The 19,871-nt window shown below is 38.5% G+C and overlaps 2 protein-coding genes across 7 annotated transcripts in view; both read right to left on the bottom strand.

Annotated features, from left to right (window-relative positions):
- Positions 1-2,693, bottom strand: part of kif21a (kinesin family member 21A) — a 70,804-nt gene extending 68,111 nt beyond the window's left edge. For 4 of the 5 annotated variants that reach the window (XM_084733338.1, XM_084733334.1, XM_084733335.1 and 1 more), the window contains exon 1: positions 2,301-2,693. In XM_084733338.1, coding sequence (XP_084589464.1) covers positions 2,301-2,344 — 44 coding nt within the window. In that variant the 5' untranslated portion in view covers positions 2,345-2,693. The remainder of the gene's footprint in view (positions 1-2,300) is intronic. The other variant, XM_084733336.1, reaches the window with a different exon arrangement.
- A 3,315-nt stretch (positions 2,694-6,008) lies between these two features.
- Positions 6,009-18,144, bottom strand: LOC146316516 (proton myo-inositol cotransporter-like). Of its 2 annotated transcripts, XM_084734454.1 has the most exons (12): positions 17,599-18,140; positions 16,108-16,267; positions 14,422-14,630; positions 14,226-14,334; positions 13,928-14,091; positions 13,023-13,137; positions 11,902-12,027; positions 10,965-11,083; positions 9,759-9,911; positions 7,973-8,145; positions 6,896-6,964; positions 6,009-6,781 (listed from the first exon to the last, which is right to left on the bottom strand). In XM_084734454.1, exons 1-12 carry the CDS (start codon positions 18,077-18,079, stop codon positions 6,773-6,775), a joined length of 1,887 nt encoding a protein of 628 aa, XP_084590580.1. In that variant the 5' UTR covers positions 18,080-18,140; the 3' UTR covers positions 6,009-6,772. The 2 variants fall into 2 exon arrangements, with proteins under 2 accessions (XP_084590580.1, XP_084590579.1); XM_084734453.1 differs by having other exon boundaries at positions 6,009-6,964; positions 17,599-18,144.
- Positions 18,145-19,871: the final 1,727 nt, after the last annotated feature.

Here is a 19,871-nt window from a genome sequence, read left to right as displayed (position 1 = left end):
CATTATAAAAAAAAGTAAGTTTGTACAAGGTGCACACCATGAACAAACATGTACAAATCTCTCAAGAAATCTTTGTTTTGTTCCTAGACATGACCGTGTCTCTTGCATTTTTTTTTTTTTAAACCTTACTCTCTGACTTTTTAAGCTCCATCATCAAAACATGACACTCGCTACTGATATTCTTTCCAACTTAAAGGGACAGTTCAGTTTTTCTGTGTTGAAAATACCGCTCGGCCTCAACCGAAGTTAGCAAGAGTCTCCCAGATGCAGTAGCAATGCGGGTTTGTTTTGCATCCATGGGAATACTGACATTGCAAAACATATAATGCCATTTCAGATTGTTGAAAAGTTTTAAATACAAAAGTCTGTGAAATTATTTCAGTGTGAATATCAATAGTTAAAGTTTTTAGTGCATTTTAATAAAAATCATGATCATTTTGGTGAAATTTTCAAACTGTTGCTTCTCTAATTAGCCACAGACAAGTCTGTCATCTCTTGAATTTATTGAACTCACCTTTTGGTTCTCAAAAATTCATATGAAAAACGCAACAGCAATGTATCTTTCTAGAAATTATAACCCTGTTGTGAGCAGTTTCCTGCAGGAATTGTTTTCTTTCTACAAAACTACACCCATAAAACATATCACTGCACAAGCAAGTGGTGCAGCTCAGGTGAGGGTGGACACCATTAATGTTTACAATCTGCGCTGTTGTTAGTACGAACCTCTCCTCTGTAATTAGATACACACTTCCTTTTGCACAGAGATATGGTTGGTGGATGTAGTTCAACATAAAGAAAATAGTTCCTATATGAAACTGGTCACAACAAGGTCTGTGGACTAATTTGATTATTTGAGTCATTATTTCTAGAAAGAGACACTGTTGTTGAGCTTTTCAAATTTATTTGTTTGTCTGTATTGTTTTGTTTCAGCACCACAAGTCGAATTTAGTTCCATTATATTAGTAAGAAGGCAGAAATCTCTATGACCAATATTGCCAAAACTCAGCAACTTACATAAAAGAATGTCTACATGCATAAATAGAACTACTAGTAAGAGGAAAAATGTGTGAACTGTCTCTTTAAACATTTTTGATGGAAAATTTCAACATGACATCACATCCACTATGTTTAAAAGCAACCTGTCTGAAAATAAAACAAACCCACTAAAAAACAAAACACCAACAACAAAAGCAGATCACATTTTAGCTGCATCATCAGCATCACATTTTCCCCCATCCCAAGAGCATAATGGAATCAGGAAGCTCTGAACAAATATGATCCACATACACAATGATGATGCACTTTTGTGAACAAGTGCACATGATGATGAGTATTAGGCACAAATGAGCCAATACAAGCATGGCCAAGATGGAAAGCGCACAGAGACGGGAGAAAGAGACAAGATGATTGCAACAATACAGCCATTATCTATCATTTCATAATGATAAAAGGGTCCCTGAATGACCCTGAATGGGAGAAACAGAGAGGGATACTGGTTTCTCATTATGCCACTGTCACTGTGCCACCTCACCAGCTGGGTGGGAGCGGCCTAACAGCACATCAAGTGTGTGTACTTAGAGGAAAAGAGGCCCGATTCTATCTGTTCTGTCAAACCAAACAGGTCTGAATAGATTGAAAAAGGCTTGAATCACTGGAGCCGTGACTGGGCTGTCCACTGAATGTCTCCAAACAAAGAGCAGAGCTGCACTGAACGGTCCACTGTCCTTTCCTTGAAACCTGGCTGTCAGTGAAGCTCTGCTTTCATCGATTAACTGTCTTTCTGCAGGAGTCTTTGAGGAGAGAGACACAGGCTGATTGTCTCTCTCCCACCCTCCTCCCTGTCTTTCTTTCTTTCTCTGGTAGCTCAGCCGTTACAATAGATGATATCATCCCTCCTCATGCATGCCAGAGGGTGGTTAGGATGTGTGTGCACCTGTGCAATGGGTGTGATGCTTGGTGTTTCTGCAGAAATCATACTGTGCATCTCACTCCGGGAAACGGCAAATCCCGGCGGAGGTGAACCACAAACACATCAACAATTTGTCCTGGAGAGTCGGTGGTAGCATCAACAGTTCGCCCGGCTGCAAGTGGGTCACCGTGCTCCAAAAGAAATGAGGCTGATAATTTATAGATACAGTGTGAGTGTGTGCGTGAGTGTGGGTCAGCAGATGCTGCTGCTGTTCACCTGCAGGTGTTTGCTAGGCCCGCGGCACCGACTGACAGGTGGCACCGGGCAATTAAGAAGACACAGCTACGCATTTAGCTGTTGATGGAGAATTAAAAGATTTTTCATGACTTACCTCAGTGCCACACGGACTGAGCTTTCGTCCTGCCCCGTCGTCATGATTCCTGTTGTAATAATCGAATGAAAAGCGGTTTTTCTGTGTTGGCTGCTTGCCCTGGCAGTAGAGCGAGAAAAAAGTGCGCACTCCCCGGTAGTCAGGCAGGCGAGCGGACCGAGCAACGGAGCTGCTCACCTCGCCTTCAGCGCCGCCATTACAAAACAAACTCAAAAATTATCTTAACGGTGTGTTGACCATGATATCAACGTGGAGGTGAGGCGGTGCGTGTCCGCATGCCGCGTCTACGTGCGCCGCATCTCTGCGCAGTTCGGCCCGGATGCTTCAGCTTCAGCTCCGGCTCGAGCCCACATGCAGACTGCCGCTGCTGCTGCTGCTGCTCCTAGGTGAGAGCCATCCCCGCGCGCGTACACGTACACACACGTAAGAAAAATCCATGCACGCGCCGCCGTGCCTCTCCGCTCCGTTTACGCACCGGGGAGGGAGCCGCAATGCGTCAGCAAGCCACGCCCTCTCCTGGGAAACGGCTCGGAGATGACGTCATGACACGGGTGTTGTGCACATTTTTGAGACTGATTTAAAGTAGGCAACAATGTCTTTCTGTGGAGGCCCACTTCATTTCTGCCAGTCAAAGGAAAAAAATATCCCCATGATTACTCCTAATTATTATAGTTATTATTTAGAGTTAAAAATGTGGACTTTCCTCTCATAATTTAGACTGTCTCTCATAATTGTGACTACTTATCTCGCAATTTTGACTTTCTATCTCATACTTATGACTTTTTAGGCTATCTCGTAATTTTTACTTTTTTAAACCTCCTAATAAAAACTTTTTATTATTATTGTGACTTTTTATCTCATAGTTTGGACTTTCAATTCTCATTTATAAGAATTATCTTACAATTTTGAGTTTCAATACCATACTTCCCTCCTCATAATAAATAATTAATTTGATTATACTGACAATTTATTTTAGACAGATATGTCAAACTCCCTGAAAAGAAAAAATGGTAATAACATGTATTTGATGTGGTGTTGGATAGTGATACCATCTATATAATTCAGCTTCTCATTCTCATTCACAAATTGGAATGGTCTGGCTCAAAACCCTGCTTTCATCAGTTTGCTGTCAAACATCGAGGCACTTAAATCAAATATGTGAAGAACAAAAAAAGCTTCAGTGACTTTCAATAGTTTAAAGGAAGTTGACTGTAAAAAGACTCACAATAAATGTACTTTGGACCCTTCTGGTCTGTACAAAGTTTGCTTTTTCTATTGAACTGTAAGTCAAGTTTATTCTGAGCTTTCAGTCTGTCAGACCTTCACCAGAGCATCTTATCTATTTTTTTCTAACACGTCATAAAGGCACACTAAGGCTCCCTGAGATTTATGTAATACTTTTATGATGAAGTGGTATCATAACTTAAAGTGGTTTAATTCAGGCTTACTAGCCCTGACTGGCCAAAGAAGAGTAAGATCACATATTACTAAAAGGAAAACTTCAAACTATTACACAAAATACATTTTATGATTTATGATTTATGGTGATTCTTCAATGAAAAAAAGGGAAACTGTTTCCAGTTGCTTAGGTTTTGGCAAAGAAATTAAGCCACAATCTGTAAAATCTGTTGTACTCTGTTGAAGTTCAGTACAAAGGGGTTAAGATCATCTTCATCATATTACAATCTGAAATTACCACTCTATAAAATCTGTTTACATTATATAGAGATATAGCTCAGAACATATTAAAATTAGAGGGTGTTCTAGGTGTCTATCAAGTCTGGAATCTAAGCATGAGGAATACATACCTATAGGTGAGTGGAATAATAAACTGTGAAGATCTAGCGCCCCCTTGTGGCTATTGGCCATCATAATACTGAGTGAGGGCACTGAAGATCTGTAGAGGATTAAGCTTGTACACTACATCAAGAACACAACCGAACTGGATGACCACTGAGCAGGCCAAAGCATTCAGATTAAACTGCCTAATCAAGCCAGTGGGGCCAACTAATGTAACCTCAGCAGCATAGTTTAACATGAATACTTCCACAGGAATGCTGGCTAAACTTTTGGCACATTTTGCTGTGTATTGATAATCATCAGCACAAGTATCTTGTTGTATTTTGTGAATTGCAATAACAGGAATAGTCAAACTGACATCTTTTGGTTATTATTTCATTTTTTAAATTATAATTTGTTCTTCTTTTTCTGCTTCCTTTTTTCTCTCCATACATTGATTTGTTGCATCACTTCCCATTTGTCATACTGAAAAGCTTAACTTAATTCTTTAAATGCAGAATTAAAAAAAATCCTCCTCCCTTTTTTTCTCCCAGTCTGACCCTAACACTGTGTCGTAATTATGTGTTTTAAAAAAAGCATAATTAACTGTAAGCAACAGCAAAAGGCAATGAAGCAAACTAAGCCATTGCTACGTATTCAGTTTGGTTAGTGTATGAAAGCTTCCAGCACTCCACCCAACCACTTCCTGCTGGGCAATAATACCATGAATACAGGAGTCCCATTACAAGCCTATCAAGTTACCAGCATGGCAAACTGCAGGCTCACTAATGACTAGATACATGTCAGTGCATATTATAGTGAAACCGAGCCAAATTCTGCATGCTGGCTGCTCCACAGACACTGAAAATCTGACTCATTTTTAGAAAGAAAGTTTAATCTGTTTATACAAATTAGTTTAACTATTACAAAGTTTTTCTCCCATTCACTGTGAGCCTGCACTGTGTGGATCAAGGTCAGAAATACCATCACAGCTTACTTACAGCTTGTTATTTGATAACATACTGTATGTGCTTAGATCTGTTATATTTCTATTCCAAATCAGACTCTCAACAGCTAAAGCTTTATTTGAAGACACAGGTGACACAATGGTTAGTCAAACTGGCTTGAACCATTTAAGAAATATTTACAGGGTTGTTTCACCTTAATTATATTTAAATATCATCAAACTCTAGTGGTATCTAGCCACAGATGGTTTTGGTTTTATTCTCCCAAGTACAGTGATGTTGTGTCTGCCTCCACCCAGTAGAAAGGAGATGACGAAAATTGAATGTGTGGCGCAATGAAGTTATTTTTTGTCAGCAGGTTTCCGAGGGGAAAGTTCTCCAGAATGCAGTCCTGATGAAAAGTATTCACAAGAAAGGTTTGTGGAATATCATGAGTAACAGAGACGCTGATGCTGGAAAAGTACATTTAAATGTAAGTTTTCAACTCTGTGAGCACTAAAAATAAATAGTTAACCATGTCGCATTTGGATGGGTCTCAGAAATGGATGTTTCCAAACTAAAAACTATCTGCATGGGAAACACACTAAAGGTAGGAGGGGACATTTGGTTTTTATTACAGCTGAAAATAATTGTTAAACACAGTAGACTGAAAATCTCATTATTTGTTGAATAAAATAAGCACTTACTTTATGACATTTAAGAGATGAAATCACAAAAGATTAATTGCAAACAAACTGATCATAAAATCAGCACTAATGTTTTTTGTAATTTGGATGAACTGACTCTTTACACCCTGCTAGATTGCCTTTTTAATTGTTTTTTGTCCTTATAGTACTCTGAAATGTCCTTTTTGAATCAGTTCACACACTAGCATACAACACATCTTCTGACAAACTAAATGAAAACGCAGCATTAAATGAAACCTTTAAGTTTTGCATAATAATTACTGACAGCTATAAACTGCTTCATTGCGTACATGTTTATTTCCCAAAGTTTGTATTGATCAACAGAACATGAGAGGAATGTAACTGTACACACTCTTAGCATTTCATATATAAAATGTACATGACATAGTACCAAAACGAATATATCTCATCTGGCATTAAGTTAAACGGATCTATGACCAATAAACTGCTGTTCCTTTTCAGTACACGCATCATACCTGTCCACCTGAGGATACATTATGTCTGTTGTAGGAACTGGTAGTGCCTGTATTTAGAAAATCTGAACATTTTCCACTGCAAAGTGCAATACTTTCTTTATATTTCTCACACAGGCTGGTAATCAATAACATCTACATGAGTAGTGTCAGGATGATATCACTGTCTGCTATCATATTGCTCATTATTGTTCACAACAAATATGACATTACATGAAAGTATAACAGCTCTGCAACCATTAAAGATGTAGTTATAAATATTGAACGTCTTTTGTTCTCATAAACAAGACATGCTTTGTGCAATTTTCACATACATCACTTGTCAGAAAACTAATCAGTTTAGACATTCGTTCATTCATTAATGGAAACAAACTGAAGATTATTCTTAAAAGAAACGTTTAAAAGGAACACTTATCAGCTGCACAGAAATGGCAGTTTCTGCATCAGAAATCTTTTACAGAGAAATCTTGAACAGTTTTTACTTTGGACGCACAAACTGGCAAATATCAAAGTGTGCCGCTGCAAACAGGACAGTCTGTATAAAGTTGTTCAGGGCTACTTGGTCACAGTTATTTGAGCTGCAAAAACAAGGACATAAAATTGAACATTAAAAAGCAACATATTGTATATAGCACTGTTGTAGCATGGCAAAGTAGTTAAAAGTGCACTTAGCACCTTAATGCTGTACTTACAGTGATATAGGCTATGGCACTGTCTGACCTGATCGCTCCATATTGTGCTGGGCTGAATTCCGAACCTTGCTAGAAAATTGAAAATTTGAGCAACTCGTGTGAGCAATCTTACACAAAATATCTTTATTTTTTTAATTGTTATTTTTTTTAAAGTGCAACCTCTCCCACTGTGCGCACAATAGCAGCAAACTACAATCAACTGTTTTGTGTCACACCACCACAGATTAAAAGATCGAACCCATGTTAGTGGTTTTTAACAGGAATGTGTTTTGAAAAAGTTCTAAGGAATGTGCAAATATGCAAATGTTTAAATAAGCCAAATAAATGAATGAGTCTTTGAAATGATCTCTGCTCCACACTGTGGATCTTACATCTTATAAACGACAGATCATTAAGGCTGGCAAACACAATCTTGCTGGTATATCAGAGTTCATTCAGACTGAAAAGACTTCTTTAGACTATCTGGAAATAAAATTGTCTTGACATTATAGAAAGGCAGAAGATATTGTGAGTCAGCAACCAGATCACTTGGTTTCTGAACTCACTGGGAAAAAAAAGGCTACTGGCTAAATAAAAATCATTCCCCAAAGTTCATCTTGAATGTCCTTAAAATATGGGTTGTTAAACAAAGACTTTGTTGTAGTACCATCATCTGTTTCAGTTTAAAAAATTGCAACATTATTGTTTTCTTTCCTGGGATATTAAATATCCCTGCAACACTGTTCTAATGAATCCTGCTCACCATAATCCTGGAAAGTCTTGCTTCTGTGTTCTCTTTTGTGATGACAGAGGAAATGATGTAGGAAGAATGCACAAAAGAGAAAAAAGAAAAGCAGACCAACTCCCAGGTGGGACAAACAGAGGTGGCCGACGAGGGGAAAGTACCAGTTACAGCCAATCACTGGAGAGCTCAAACATATTTTTGCTTATGTTTGGTCACAGCCACCAGAGGGCAAAATGATTACCTTTCCTCCCGACATCAACAAACCAAAGGACAGAGTGGAGAGAAAACACCGTCACAGTCTACTCTACATCAGAGGCATCGCTGTCAGAGAGGAGGTGATTGCTGCCTTTTACCCGAATATAATGGACGTTGCGATTGTCATTAGGTGAGGAGGCTCCACAGGAGCAGAGCTGACCGCCGAACAGGTTCTCGATTTCCTCCAGCTGCAGGCCCTGGGTCTCCGGGAGGCAGCCCTGGACGAAGACAAGACCCAACACCACCAGACCCGTGTACATGAAGAACGCCCCTGAAAGACAGACACACACGTACACTGTGAAGTTCTGAGCCATGGCTGCCTTTTGTATGGAAGCCCTGAGGGACACGTGATAAAAATGAAATCTGGGGATCCATTTTTTCAGTCTGATTAACAGTTTCTCAGTTCATATTTTTTTTCCAACTGTGAAAACACGTGAACAAAACTTTTTGGCAGGTAAAAAAAATTTCTAGGACCAAAAGCATTCAACGACGATTAAAATACACTTCCAGCTACATTAATTAAAGCTCAAATGCCTTTGATCCTGTTTAGAACATTGGGTGGTGGTGGACTTCAGCCTCTTGTGGCTGAAATTGGCATTACAACAACAAAATACTCCTGACAAAAAATTTAAATGAAAATGAAAAATTAATTTTCAGAATTTTTTTCTCATTTGCCCTCAGGGCTTCTGTGCTTTGTGTATGCTTGTGTGCATGTGACAAAATAAAAATAAAAATGAAACAGTCGTTAGTAAATCTCAATTTCTGTATATATTTATATTTTACACAGTATATCTGAAATATGTTGCACTGTGCTCCTAAGAATAACCCTGCAAATTATAAACAATTGAGGTTGAAATTAAAATGGCACACAATGTGCTTCCTAAACACACATATGTGAGTGGGTATATATAATTAGTTGTCTTTTACATTTTTTCTGCTTCATACCTTTCCTATTTAAGCGTTTGCAATGTGTGTGTGTCCCAGATGAGGGCCACAAGCCAAAACACGTTGGTCTGACAATAAAGCTGTTCTATGCGCTACAAGTACTGCTGGAGTTTTGGCGTCTTTAACGCTTTTCGTGGTTATAAATAGAACTCGCAGTCTGACTTCCGAGCAAACACTTTGGTTTGGGAATGAGACTCAACAACCAATGATCTGTTGATTGGCCAAAGTCTCCTGTTACTAGAGTTTTCTAAAAGTTGAGAATAAGAGTTTTCTTTAAGACCTCTTGAATTACATAATACTTAAAGGTTATCATGGAACTTTTGCCCACTGATGCTAAAAATAAACTGCCTACCCCAGCTTTTACAGTTATCACCTAGTTAAAAATGTCCAAAGGCACTGTGGGTTTTTGATTCACTGCGTGACTTTTTCCTCTCCCCGTGAACCACCAGAACAGCACCTTCTCTGTGTTCTGGGACCTCCTGATTTATAAATTAAGCAGTGACTATATGGTTTGATTAAGTTTCACGCTGCTTGTAAACAAAAATCAGTTTAAGATCATGTCATCTCCTTCACCACTGTCCTGTTGCTATAAACAAGATGGTGTTTATAGTGACCACGCCTGGTTATATAAGGAGTGAGAAAACAAGATTTTTGGATCAGACTAAAGCAAAAGACTCCCTCTGAGGCTACTGGAAATGCTTTCACTGTCAACACATTTTCACATCTTCAATTAAAAAAACAGAGATATATCAGAAAACAGAACTGGGGAAAAAACTTGACATGATCATGTGTTAAAACAATTGAAAAAGCATGTGTCCTAGCACAAGTCAATGATCACGGGCAACATGTTTCTCTAATAAAAGGCCTCCCTCACATGTAAAATCAGTTCATGATGTGGCTATATATTTACCTTCACCCGACGTCCTGATAGACTCTTACCGTAATAGGTCAGAAACTCAGCGACGTGAAGGAAGGTCAGAGACACGAGGACGTTGAAGATCCAGTTGACGCCGGCTGAACAGGCGTTGCCAGTGCTGCGGGCCCACAGTGGGTAGATCTCTGAGTTTACTGTCCAAGGCATGGGGCCCATACCTACCAGACAGAGACATTCCTTAATGACAATATGCACTGAGTCTATCATATCTTAACTGGTTTTAACTCCAGTATTTTTTATGCATCTGTCTTTGTGACTCACTTTGCAGCACGTTATGCATCTATCTGACATGAAATGTGCTAAATAAGTAAAGTTTTGCTTGCTTGCTACAATATAGACAAACATCCCCTTTGTGGTTTTCTGAGTTGTAACTGTAATTGCATAAATATGATTTGTAGAAAGCCGATATAATCTTTTTTGATATCTGGAAACTAGTACAGAACAATCAGTGATGGTTCATGTCATAATTAGGGGTGGGAATCTCTAAACACCTCATGATTCAATTCAACTTGGATTCACTGAAATTGCCCTTTGATTGGAAGAGAATAATTAAATACATAGCTCTGTTTCCACCTTCTGACATTTGTATGAAAGCTTAATATATATTTCTATTTTAGGTAATCGCTGTTATTCTCATTAAAGCATAACTAGAACTCAGCTAGCAGTAACATTAGTCACCTGCTAAACTGCAATACAAACAAACTTCGCCTCACACACTTGTTTGCTGGTTTTGTTTTGTCTGGAAGGATAATTGAAATCAATCAAGTTAAAATCAGTTGAAATGTTTGGAATGTGGAAGGTTTGATGTCCTCATCTGACACGTCATCTGAAACCTGTTTCACAAAGTTGAGAGTTTTGGAACTGTTGCTGCTGAGTTTCAAACATGTTTCAAGTGTGTTGCAGAGGGCTTTACACTGTGCAACTGAACTGCAGCTTTGATCAACTAAGTTAAGTGAAAGACTCACCGAGTGGAGCCAGCCTTACAGGCGATCATAATGTCAAGAATTGGGTTTGAAATGTTTGATTATTGACTTTTCTGCATTGAGACATAATCTTTGAAGATTAGAGGGAATTGCAATGCATCTAAGAATTGATTTATTAATTCCCTTCACCCATCCTTATTCATAATACAATAAAAATAACTTCCTTGATTCCTATTGGGACTGTTAGATTTGAAATATTCGAAAGACACTGAGAAAGTGGTTTCACACCTGGAGCAAAGAATGCAAGGTAGAGAATGAGACCCATCAGGACGATCCAGGAGTAGGATGTCGGACAGTAGTTGTAGGCCCAGATTGGGCTGTCGGACGCCTCTGTCTGGTTGGAACACCTGGATGGGAGAAATATTGCAAGAAATCTAAACGAACGTTTGTGAAGAGATTTTGCCCACTGACCTATTTCAGTTAAATGTTGACAATACTGGTTTGTAGCAAGTGAAATGATATTGTGTACTTTCAAAGCTAACTACAATGAAATAAAAATATACAGGAAATGTCTTTAGTTTTAGCCTTTTTCTAGTTAACTGTTTATTTGATTACAAAACCACGAGCACGTGGAGGCACTGCTGCTAGGGCCTGACTGAAACTGGATCTTTGGGGCCAGAAACAAAAAAAATCCAATATTGATATATTTGCTGATATTCTTTACAGAGAATATAATAGACAGAATATAGAATATATGCATAAACAAAGATCGCCCAAAAAAGGTTAACACTTATGAAAAAAAAAATGTAATGGAAGCAGGATATTTTTCAGTTAAAAAACTAAAACTAATCTAAACTGAATTGAAAACAACAATTAAAAATGAAATAAAATTAAAAACTAAGTGAAAAATGCAAAGCTGTAATTTGAAAATACAGCAGCATCCTCTTTTCAAATTATAAAGAAAATGTTACTCCTTTAGCTTCAGCTTTAAGAATCCTGAAAGGGAGTGTTTGTTAGGGCTTTTAACAACTGATATTTTTGATGTTATTTCATATGCAAAACAACGTAAATACAGTGTAGATTGCAAGTGCCTTTACTGTAGGTAGACTTTAAAGAGGAAAACATGTGATGATGATGCTGTAATGACAGCCACAGGGCAGCTGGGTGCTGGGAGTTTGTACTGTGACACTCATGTATTTATCTCAACTATCTCTCAGAGTCTGACCTCCCCCAGGCGGCGTGATCTGTGGACGCTGGATTGACAGGAACGCAGGAGGTGTCGTACACGCTGGTGCCGTTTTCACGATAACAAAATCCACAATTTGGATCCAACATGCAGAATTCACAGGACCTGCAGGACAGAGCTGAATGTAAAACCTCTCCAATACTAATACATCCACGTCTGCACAGGGCTGTCACACCACCTACTGAGCAACAGACACACATACCAGCAGTGATAATCAAGCTTTTGGTAACAAAGATAGTGAAAGTTGAGAACAATGTCCATGGGCACAGGAAGAAGCTTTGAATGTGTCTCAACATGTTTTATGTCATTGCCATAAAAAAAAAAATCCTCAAACAAAATCCTCCATTTGAATAAAGTGATTCCCCAAATTAAATAAGTTAGTCTTATTTTTTATTTTTTTTGAATCGGTTGTCTTTAATGAATAAAACTCCCCAGTTTCATCAACATAAATGTAATTTATATCGCTGTTATACTGCTGCTAGATGTTCCCAAAGCAGGACAAAAAACAGTTTTGACAGGACTGGAAATGTTTTTGAAAGGCCAAACACCAACAAATGTGGATTGAAGCCGAATCTTTAGTTAAATAAAAATATTACGTCTATCTTTTTTCAAAAAGTTTAACTTTTGGACTTCTTTTGCCAACACTCTGGAATAATTGGAAATATGTGAATCACACAAGTCATAGCAGCAATCAACATAAAAAAAATTAAGTGCCATTTATGCATTTTGATCATATGGTTAAGTTGAAAAGCCCTTTGGATATTCCATTATTTGTATAATAGAAATGGGACTCATTGGATAAATTGTTTGGATGGACACCACAGACCGTATGAGCTGTAGTTGCTGTGGTAGTGGGCCAACCACACGTTGCATTAAACTGAAGAACACTTACAGTGATTGGCTGTGAGCAAAACTATACAAATAGTATTTTTCTTTTTCTAGATGAGGTTACAAAAAGAATCGTTCATCTGACTGCTGAAATTTCAATACCGCTTTGTATTGGGTCATTTCAGTGGACACGTTAAAGGAGAAATACCAATACCCAGCCCGAGTGGTAAGGATTAAAATGGCTGTATCATAGCTTTTATATATTTTCTCACCCATATACTCTGCAGGTTGTGTTTTGAGAGTCCACTGGGTGGAGGGTGACGGGCGGAGAATACTGGGCAGATAGCAAGAACCCGACTGCTAACAAAGTCAGACTCAGACCCGTACCTGCATGAGAGAAAATAAACAATCAAAACAAGAAAAAAAATGTTGTCTGCATAAATCATGAATATATTTATCCTATCACATCTAACATTGTATCCCACAGACCTTCTTTGTCTATATATTTTATGTTGATATGAATAAGATCAATAACTAAATTCCATGGTAACATGACACAGAACTATAGTAGAAACATTACTGTCTTAATAAAATATTGAATTACTGCATGCAAGAATTACTGTGTTTTAGAATTATGCTATTTTGTTATAGAATTGAATGCTAATTGTAGTTTAATTAACTAATGTGTGGGTTAAAAAATTACATCAATTGTCTTGAAAAGATTTAATGACGATGTAAAATTTCCCATGATTTGTGAGGCTTAGGCCTTCCCCAAACTTTCTTTAAAACAATGGTAACAGAAAAGTACCTCCTTTATCTAAGGGAATTATTTGGTAACAGCCCCTGAGAGAACATTTTATTTATTGTTTTGGGTGTATGTGTGGGATTCCTTGTGCTTTACTGATTTACAATACATATTCTTTGGGATTAGAAACTCATTCCTCTTTGAAAGGGTATACTTGCCTTACTATATTATTATATTAGCATTATACCAGTGGCATAAAATGGTCTTTAAATGATAATAATGTTGTTTATCCCCTTTATTTCTGGGACAATGTATTGTCCATCAAAGGAAGTTATCGTGACTGGCCTTGTGAGGCTGTCAGAAGTCAGTCAGTTCGTTCAGTCAATCAAATATCAATCAAGTAATCACTGCAGAATTCTGCAAATGACAAACCTAAAAGACTGCCCAGGGTCAGCTTCCTGCGGCCCACTCTCTCCACGAGCCAGACTCCAACCAACGTGAACACAAAGTTGGTAGCAGAAGTCGCAGCAGCCATCCAGATCGCCTGTTTATCATCCCGCACCCCAGCCATCTGTAGAATGGTTGCACTGTAGTACCTTGATGAGGTAGAAGACATTGACTGAAAATCAATCAGGATTTAACACTTGAGCTTTTACAATGGTGGGCGATGTCATCAAGCTGTGGGGAGATAATTATGCCACAGCTATAACAAGATAAATAGATAACCTACATGACGGTGTTTATTCCAGATAGCTGCTGAAACATCTGCATGCCGCAGCCAACGATGAGAGCCCTGCGAGTGGGACTGTGCCGAAGTATCCGCAAAATGACAAGGCCTCCTATAACAACCAAACCAACCAAAAATATTACAATTTCAACTCATTTAGCCACATTTCTTTTCCATGTTTTTGACAGAAATCTTTCACCTCCTCCCATCTCTTTCTCCTCTTCTTCTATGCTGCTTCTGATGGCATCGTACTCTATGTCAACGCTCCGGGCTCCTCTGATCCGGCTGAGAACTTGACGGGCCTCTTGGCTCCGGCCCTTTTGAAGAAGCCAGCGGGGACTCTCTGGCAGGAAGAAGAAGCCGATGAACTGCAGCACAGCTGGGACAACGGACAAACCCAGCATGTATCTACAGGATGGAAAGAACAAGAAGGTGTGAAGGCAGAAAAAAATCCCATTCTGCTGCATTCAACCCATTGACTTTCAGGGGGCAGCCCTTAGAGACACACAAGTGTCTGATGTTCAGAACTGATCCACAGGATTGAAATCTGAGCCAGTATTTTAGACTCTAATCCATTTGGCTTTTTTTAGATTCAGTATTGCCTTTTCAAAGCTCTGTTGATGCTGTCTCGTGATGCTTTGTTTGCTTTGCCTGGGTACGTCAGCTATCACAATCACCCCTAAAACACTAGGAGGACATTAGAAGTTTAAAAAGTGTCATAATGATACATCAGCCAATACTAGTTTTGTGGAGGGGTTTAAAGAGTTTGTGACCGGGATATCTCATAGTTTGAAAAGAAACTTTCTGGTAGACAAACAAACTGTCCTCCCATGTGACACTAATTTTAGCTCAAACAATTCTTTGGCATATCTGTACTGCTGTTTTTGTCACTACTTGTTAATAGTGATACATCTGAGAGCAAGTCTCAAGGCTTGTCTACAGAGGAGGACTTTGAGACACATTTTTGTCTCATGTGCAACACTCCTGTTTTAATCAATGCAGCTGTAAACACCAGTTGCATAACAGCTCACAGCGTATGCACCTAATTTTACTCCTCTGGTCTTATTTCTGTCTGAGTCGTCTTCAGTCATTGTTCCCCATTTGGGTTTATAATCTGCTTCTTCAACTAACTGTTGTAGACATCCTTCAGTGTTATAATACTGTCTCAACGTATACGGTTTAAGTGTGCTGCTTATGTCAGTCAACTTTTTAGCTAAATATAACATTAAAAATAAAATTATTGAAAGAAAAATCTCCTCCTGTTACTTTTTAATGTACTACTCACTGTAACTTTGCTTTAATGTAAATCAGGTTTATCTAATCTGATTTCAAGAAGAATCCAACCTAGTGGCAGCCGTTCAATAACTATCTACAAACAGCCAATCTTCTCGCTAATGGTCTCATTAACTTATGTAGGTCATGGAGGCACCAGTATTAAATTCAGGCTGTTTTATATTCAGTTAAAAAATCCCCTTGAGAGAAAAATAACGTGGCCGGGAAACATGTGCAAAAAGTTAAGTCAGTCAGTGAATCTGTGTTGGATTAACTCAGGTGATCAACATTCAATACTGTGCCTTGATGTGTGTGCATCGTATGTAAACTGAAGGACTGAAGCTGCTAGCATGCTGTTTGCACTATGTACTGTGTAGACATTATGTCGGTGAGCATTGCAGGTAAAGCACCTCTGAACTGGGAGACATCATAAATGTAAAGCAAAGAACTTTCACATCTAAATTCTGCAAACTGTTTAATGAGTGACTGAGCGACATCCTCTGTCGGTTTCCCCTCAGGGGCAACAGAGAAAGAGGAAGGGTAAAGCAAAGACAACCTCTGTCGTGGAAAGTTACTGACAGAGCAGATGGTGTCGTGTAGAAACAACACTTGCCTCCAGCCGTCATGGCGCAGGTAGCTGAAAGCTCCATCGATCACACTGGCAATGAACTGGCCACCAGTGATGAAGAGGGAGTTGATAGTGACGAGTTGACCTCTCTGGTGAGGGGGAGAAATTTCTGCGATGTATACAGGAACTGTCATAGAGGCAATGCCTGATGGGAAAAAATGGTTTCATTTGGATGTACACAGAAAAAAATACCCACACACATTTCATTATCATATGCAATAGTGTTTTTCTACTAAGTTGAATATACTTTTTTAAAATCATGTGCAATATTGCGTTTTAGTATAATGGCTGTATTATGTTCACTATCATTTGCAATATTTTCAATACCATGAGCTATATTATGTTCATTATTATCATGTGCAATATTATTTTTCTGTTACATTTAAAGTCATGTTTTAATACACTGTGCAACATTACCTACACTTTCACCATTACTTTCATTATTATCATGTACAATTACATTCAACATCATATGCTATCTTTATATTCATTATCTGGTGCAATCTAAATGTTTTATTACCTCTCAATATCACCACCAATATTACATTCAATGTAATTGTCATTACTACTTTGTCTGTTTATCTTACTTTTGTATGTAACTTATCTTACTTCTATTGTTTTTCTTAGACACTGTTTCTTTGCATTTTCCCCTCATACACCTTATATTTCATATTTATAGTTTACTTAGTTGATGCTCTATTGTTGTTATTCTAATCTTACTGTAATTTTGAAGCAATCTGGCACAACACGTTCCTTTGGGATTATCTTACACTTCATATGTCCATTTTTTGGTTAAGAAAATCTTGCGACAATAAGCGCTATCTCTGTTGTGTTACATGATCCACAGTCCTATGGATCCTTCAGGCAAACACAAGCCAACAGCAGTACTGGAAAAGCAGGTCAGGTGGGGTGAGGTGAGGCAAGAGATAACTGGGGAGGGGACTTTGTATCTGCTAGTGACATACATACAGGTTAAAATGACAGGGGGTGTTAATGTATAGAGCTGAGAAGAAAACATGTGGCTATTGGTCTGAATTTCTAGACTAACCATAAAAAAATTGAACTAGGGGACTGAGGCAGTGCTCTTAGGGCTAACATATTAAAATTTCCAAAATTATTGCTGAATGATACAAAAACAACACTTTGATACCTTAGAATGAGGGATTCAACCATTTTTAACCCTTTTGACCCTGTCAAAACAATCGCAATATGATTTCCTTTTTAAAAAAAAAAAACATATCGTGCAGCCCTAAATGCTTTCCCATGACTTTACCTGAGTAGATTAAGACTACATCAGACAGCTGCTGCTGATTCAGAACACTGCTGCTTGTGTCCTCACTTATTCCAAAAATGTGGATCACATCACTCCAGTTGTGAGGTCTTTGAATTACCTTTTTGTTGAAATGCACTGTACAAATAAACTTTCTTACATATATTAAAACTACCCTTATTCATAATTTTCAAACACAGACTCACCTATGCCCAGACCAACTGTTATTCTGCCCACAAGAAGCATCACCTTGTCCGTGGCCAAACTCAAGATGATGCCACCAGCACTGAAGATGAAACTGGCCAAAAGGATGCAGATCCTGCGCCCCAACCACCCATTCAAGGAGCCTCCACCGAGGGCAGAGAGCGCAGCAGCTCCAACAGTACTGGAAACCAGCAGCTCCTGCCACAGAGTGTTCAGGCTCATCTCCTTCTTCAGGAGCAGCATAGCCCCGGAGACCACCCCCGTATCGTACCCGAAGAGAAACCCTCCCAGGGCAGAGAAAAAGGCCAGCACATAGATGAACCCTGGTGTGGAGGCATCTTGGTCCAGGAGATCCCCAGCAGTGGTGTCTTCTGATGGAGGCCTGATGAGACTGTGCTCTCCATCATCCACTGCTTTCTGTCTCCTGCTGTCCATAAGGTTGCTTATGCGCTTCAAGCTGTATTCATTGTGCCTGCTGGACATAGGGGGGACCAGGAGTTAAGTTCACCCAGGGTTGTTCTTACTCCTTAACAAATAAGGTGCAGTCATTTGTTGATACTCCCTCAAAAGATAACAGAGTTAAGAAAAAGTGGGCCCAAATAAAAAGAGATAATAATACTGTATTTTTTTCAACAGCAGACGTCCAGATAACCTGAAATTGCTAACCTGTGTCGCTTGCAGTCCAGCTTGAAAGAAGAAAAACAAGGAAGAAGCCAGTACTCCGAGATGTACCCCAGGTTAATTTATAGCTATTTGCAAATTTAGCTAACGATAACGTCCCGTGATGAGCCTCTGTGGTTGATTATGAGCACGTTTCCGTCAGCACAGCAGATTTAAGCCTCGTGTCATGTGAGAAATTTCCCTAAACGGTAGTTTAATGTCCTCAAACTGATTTCTTGCGATTGTTCATCACTGAGTGTAACAACTCTGCCCTGTGCGCGGCCATGTTTATGTGACGTCACTGTCACGTTTTTTTTGTAACTTTTTTTTATTGGTGTTCTCATCGCATAATGTGGCAGATCAATTTCATTCCTGACTTTTCTTTTTCTTTTGATTTACTTTTATATGATTTACGTAGTCAGATTGACCGTACTAACAAAAGTAGATCTTTTTTCCAATAATAATAATAATAATAATAATAATAATAATAATAATAATAACTTATATATGTCTCTTTTATTAACAATGCTTGAAAAGTGCTTCACAAAGAGATAAAACAGATATAGTGACATTTCACCTTTTCTCTGGATCTCAGAGCCGAAATCCATTTAAAACTTTACATTTGAGTGAATCCTCGTTGCATAATACTTTAAAACAAACATCAAATATGAACTGTCTTCTTAATCAATTTAATCAATTCGGTATCGACTGAAAAGACCTTAAATGGTTGAATTCCATTATGACGTGTTTTTACGGTCCTCTACACTTTCAGATACCCATATACTGTATATTAAAACTATTGTCCATACTTAATCTATTATACTGCTGTACACGTATACTTTTAAGCTGCACATACATCATCTTTAGTGTACAGTACACCTCCAGCTGTTTATTTTGTGTCGCCCGTTACTTATAGCCTACTTACCTACCTGCACTATATATCTTTCTGTTCGTACTGTATACTTCATCTTAGCGTATTCATATCTACAGTTTACTGTTTATTCTGGTAGGTCACACAAACTCAAACCACTATTCAAATTCATGCATCTGCCCACAAATTCGTCCCCAAGCATGTTCGTCATGATCCTATCAGAGTTGCTTGTCAATGAACCGTTTACACACACTGGCACATAAAATTTCACACGCATCAGCTGAAATGTAAACTAACACATCAAATAAAACCACTTGTCTTAACTGAACATAAGTTATTTATGCAAAAACCCCGAAACTCTACCTCTGAAAAGCTTATTGTGGAGCTCTGCTGCAGCTGGTGTCCTGTTCAACAAACAGGAAGCTTGTCAGATGGCCCCTCAAATTATAACTCACATGACGTGACCGCAAGAAAGGAAGGACACGCCCATTTACATTATAATACACAGTTTACCTGTTCCTCCAGTGATAATTAGAGAGCAAATTGCTGTGTTTACCCTATCAGCCTTGTCAAACAGCAGATATTTGCATTAACTGAAGCAGATGTTAAGCCTGTACAGTTGTTGCAAACTATCACATCATATTTTCATATGAGTTGTTTCGAAACCACAAGGGCACAATTCTCCTCTTAAAATTAGATTGGATGATATGTTTATTTTTATGTTGTTATTTTGGCATAGGCAAA

Source organism: Lutjanus erythropterus, chromosome 13 (assembly GCF_056507025.1).
Source record: "Lutjanus erythropterus isolate fLutEry1 chromosome 13, fLutEry1.hap2, whole genome shotgun sequence".
NCBI lineage: Eukaryota > Metazoa > Chordata > Actinopteri > Lutjaniformes > Lutjanidae > Lutjanus > Lutjanus erythropterus.
Note: the sequence above shows the minus strand (reverse complement) of the source record. Positions and strands in the feature narration are given on the sequence as shown.

Bases quoted from the DNA above. Each gene is read 5' to 3' on its own strand.
- LOC146316516 (XM_084734453.1), bottom strand. From the start codon at position 18,079: ATGTCCAGCAGGCACAATGAATACAGCTTGAAGCGCATAAGCAACCTT. The intron at 14,092-14,225 runs GTAGGTTATCTA...TACCTCATCAAG, and splicing joins TCTGGAATAAACACCGTCAT to GTACTACAGTGCAACCATTC. The intron at 12,028-13,022 runs GTGAGAAAATAT...TCTGTCCTGCAG, and splicing joins ACAACCTGCAGAGTATATGG to GTCCTGTGAATTCTGCATGT.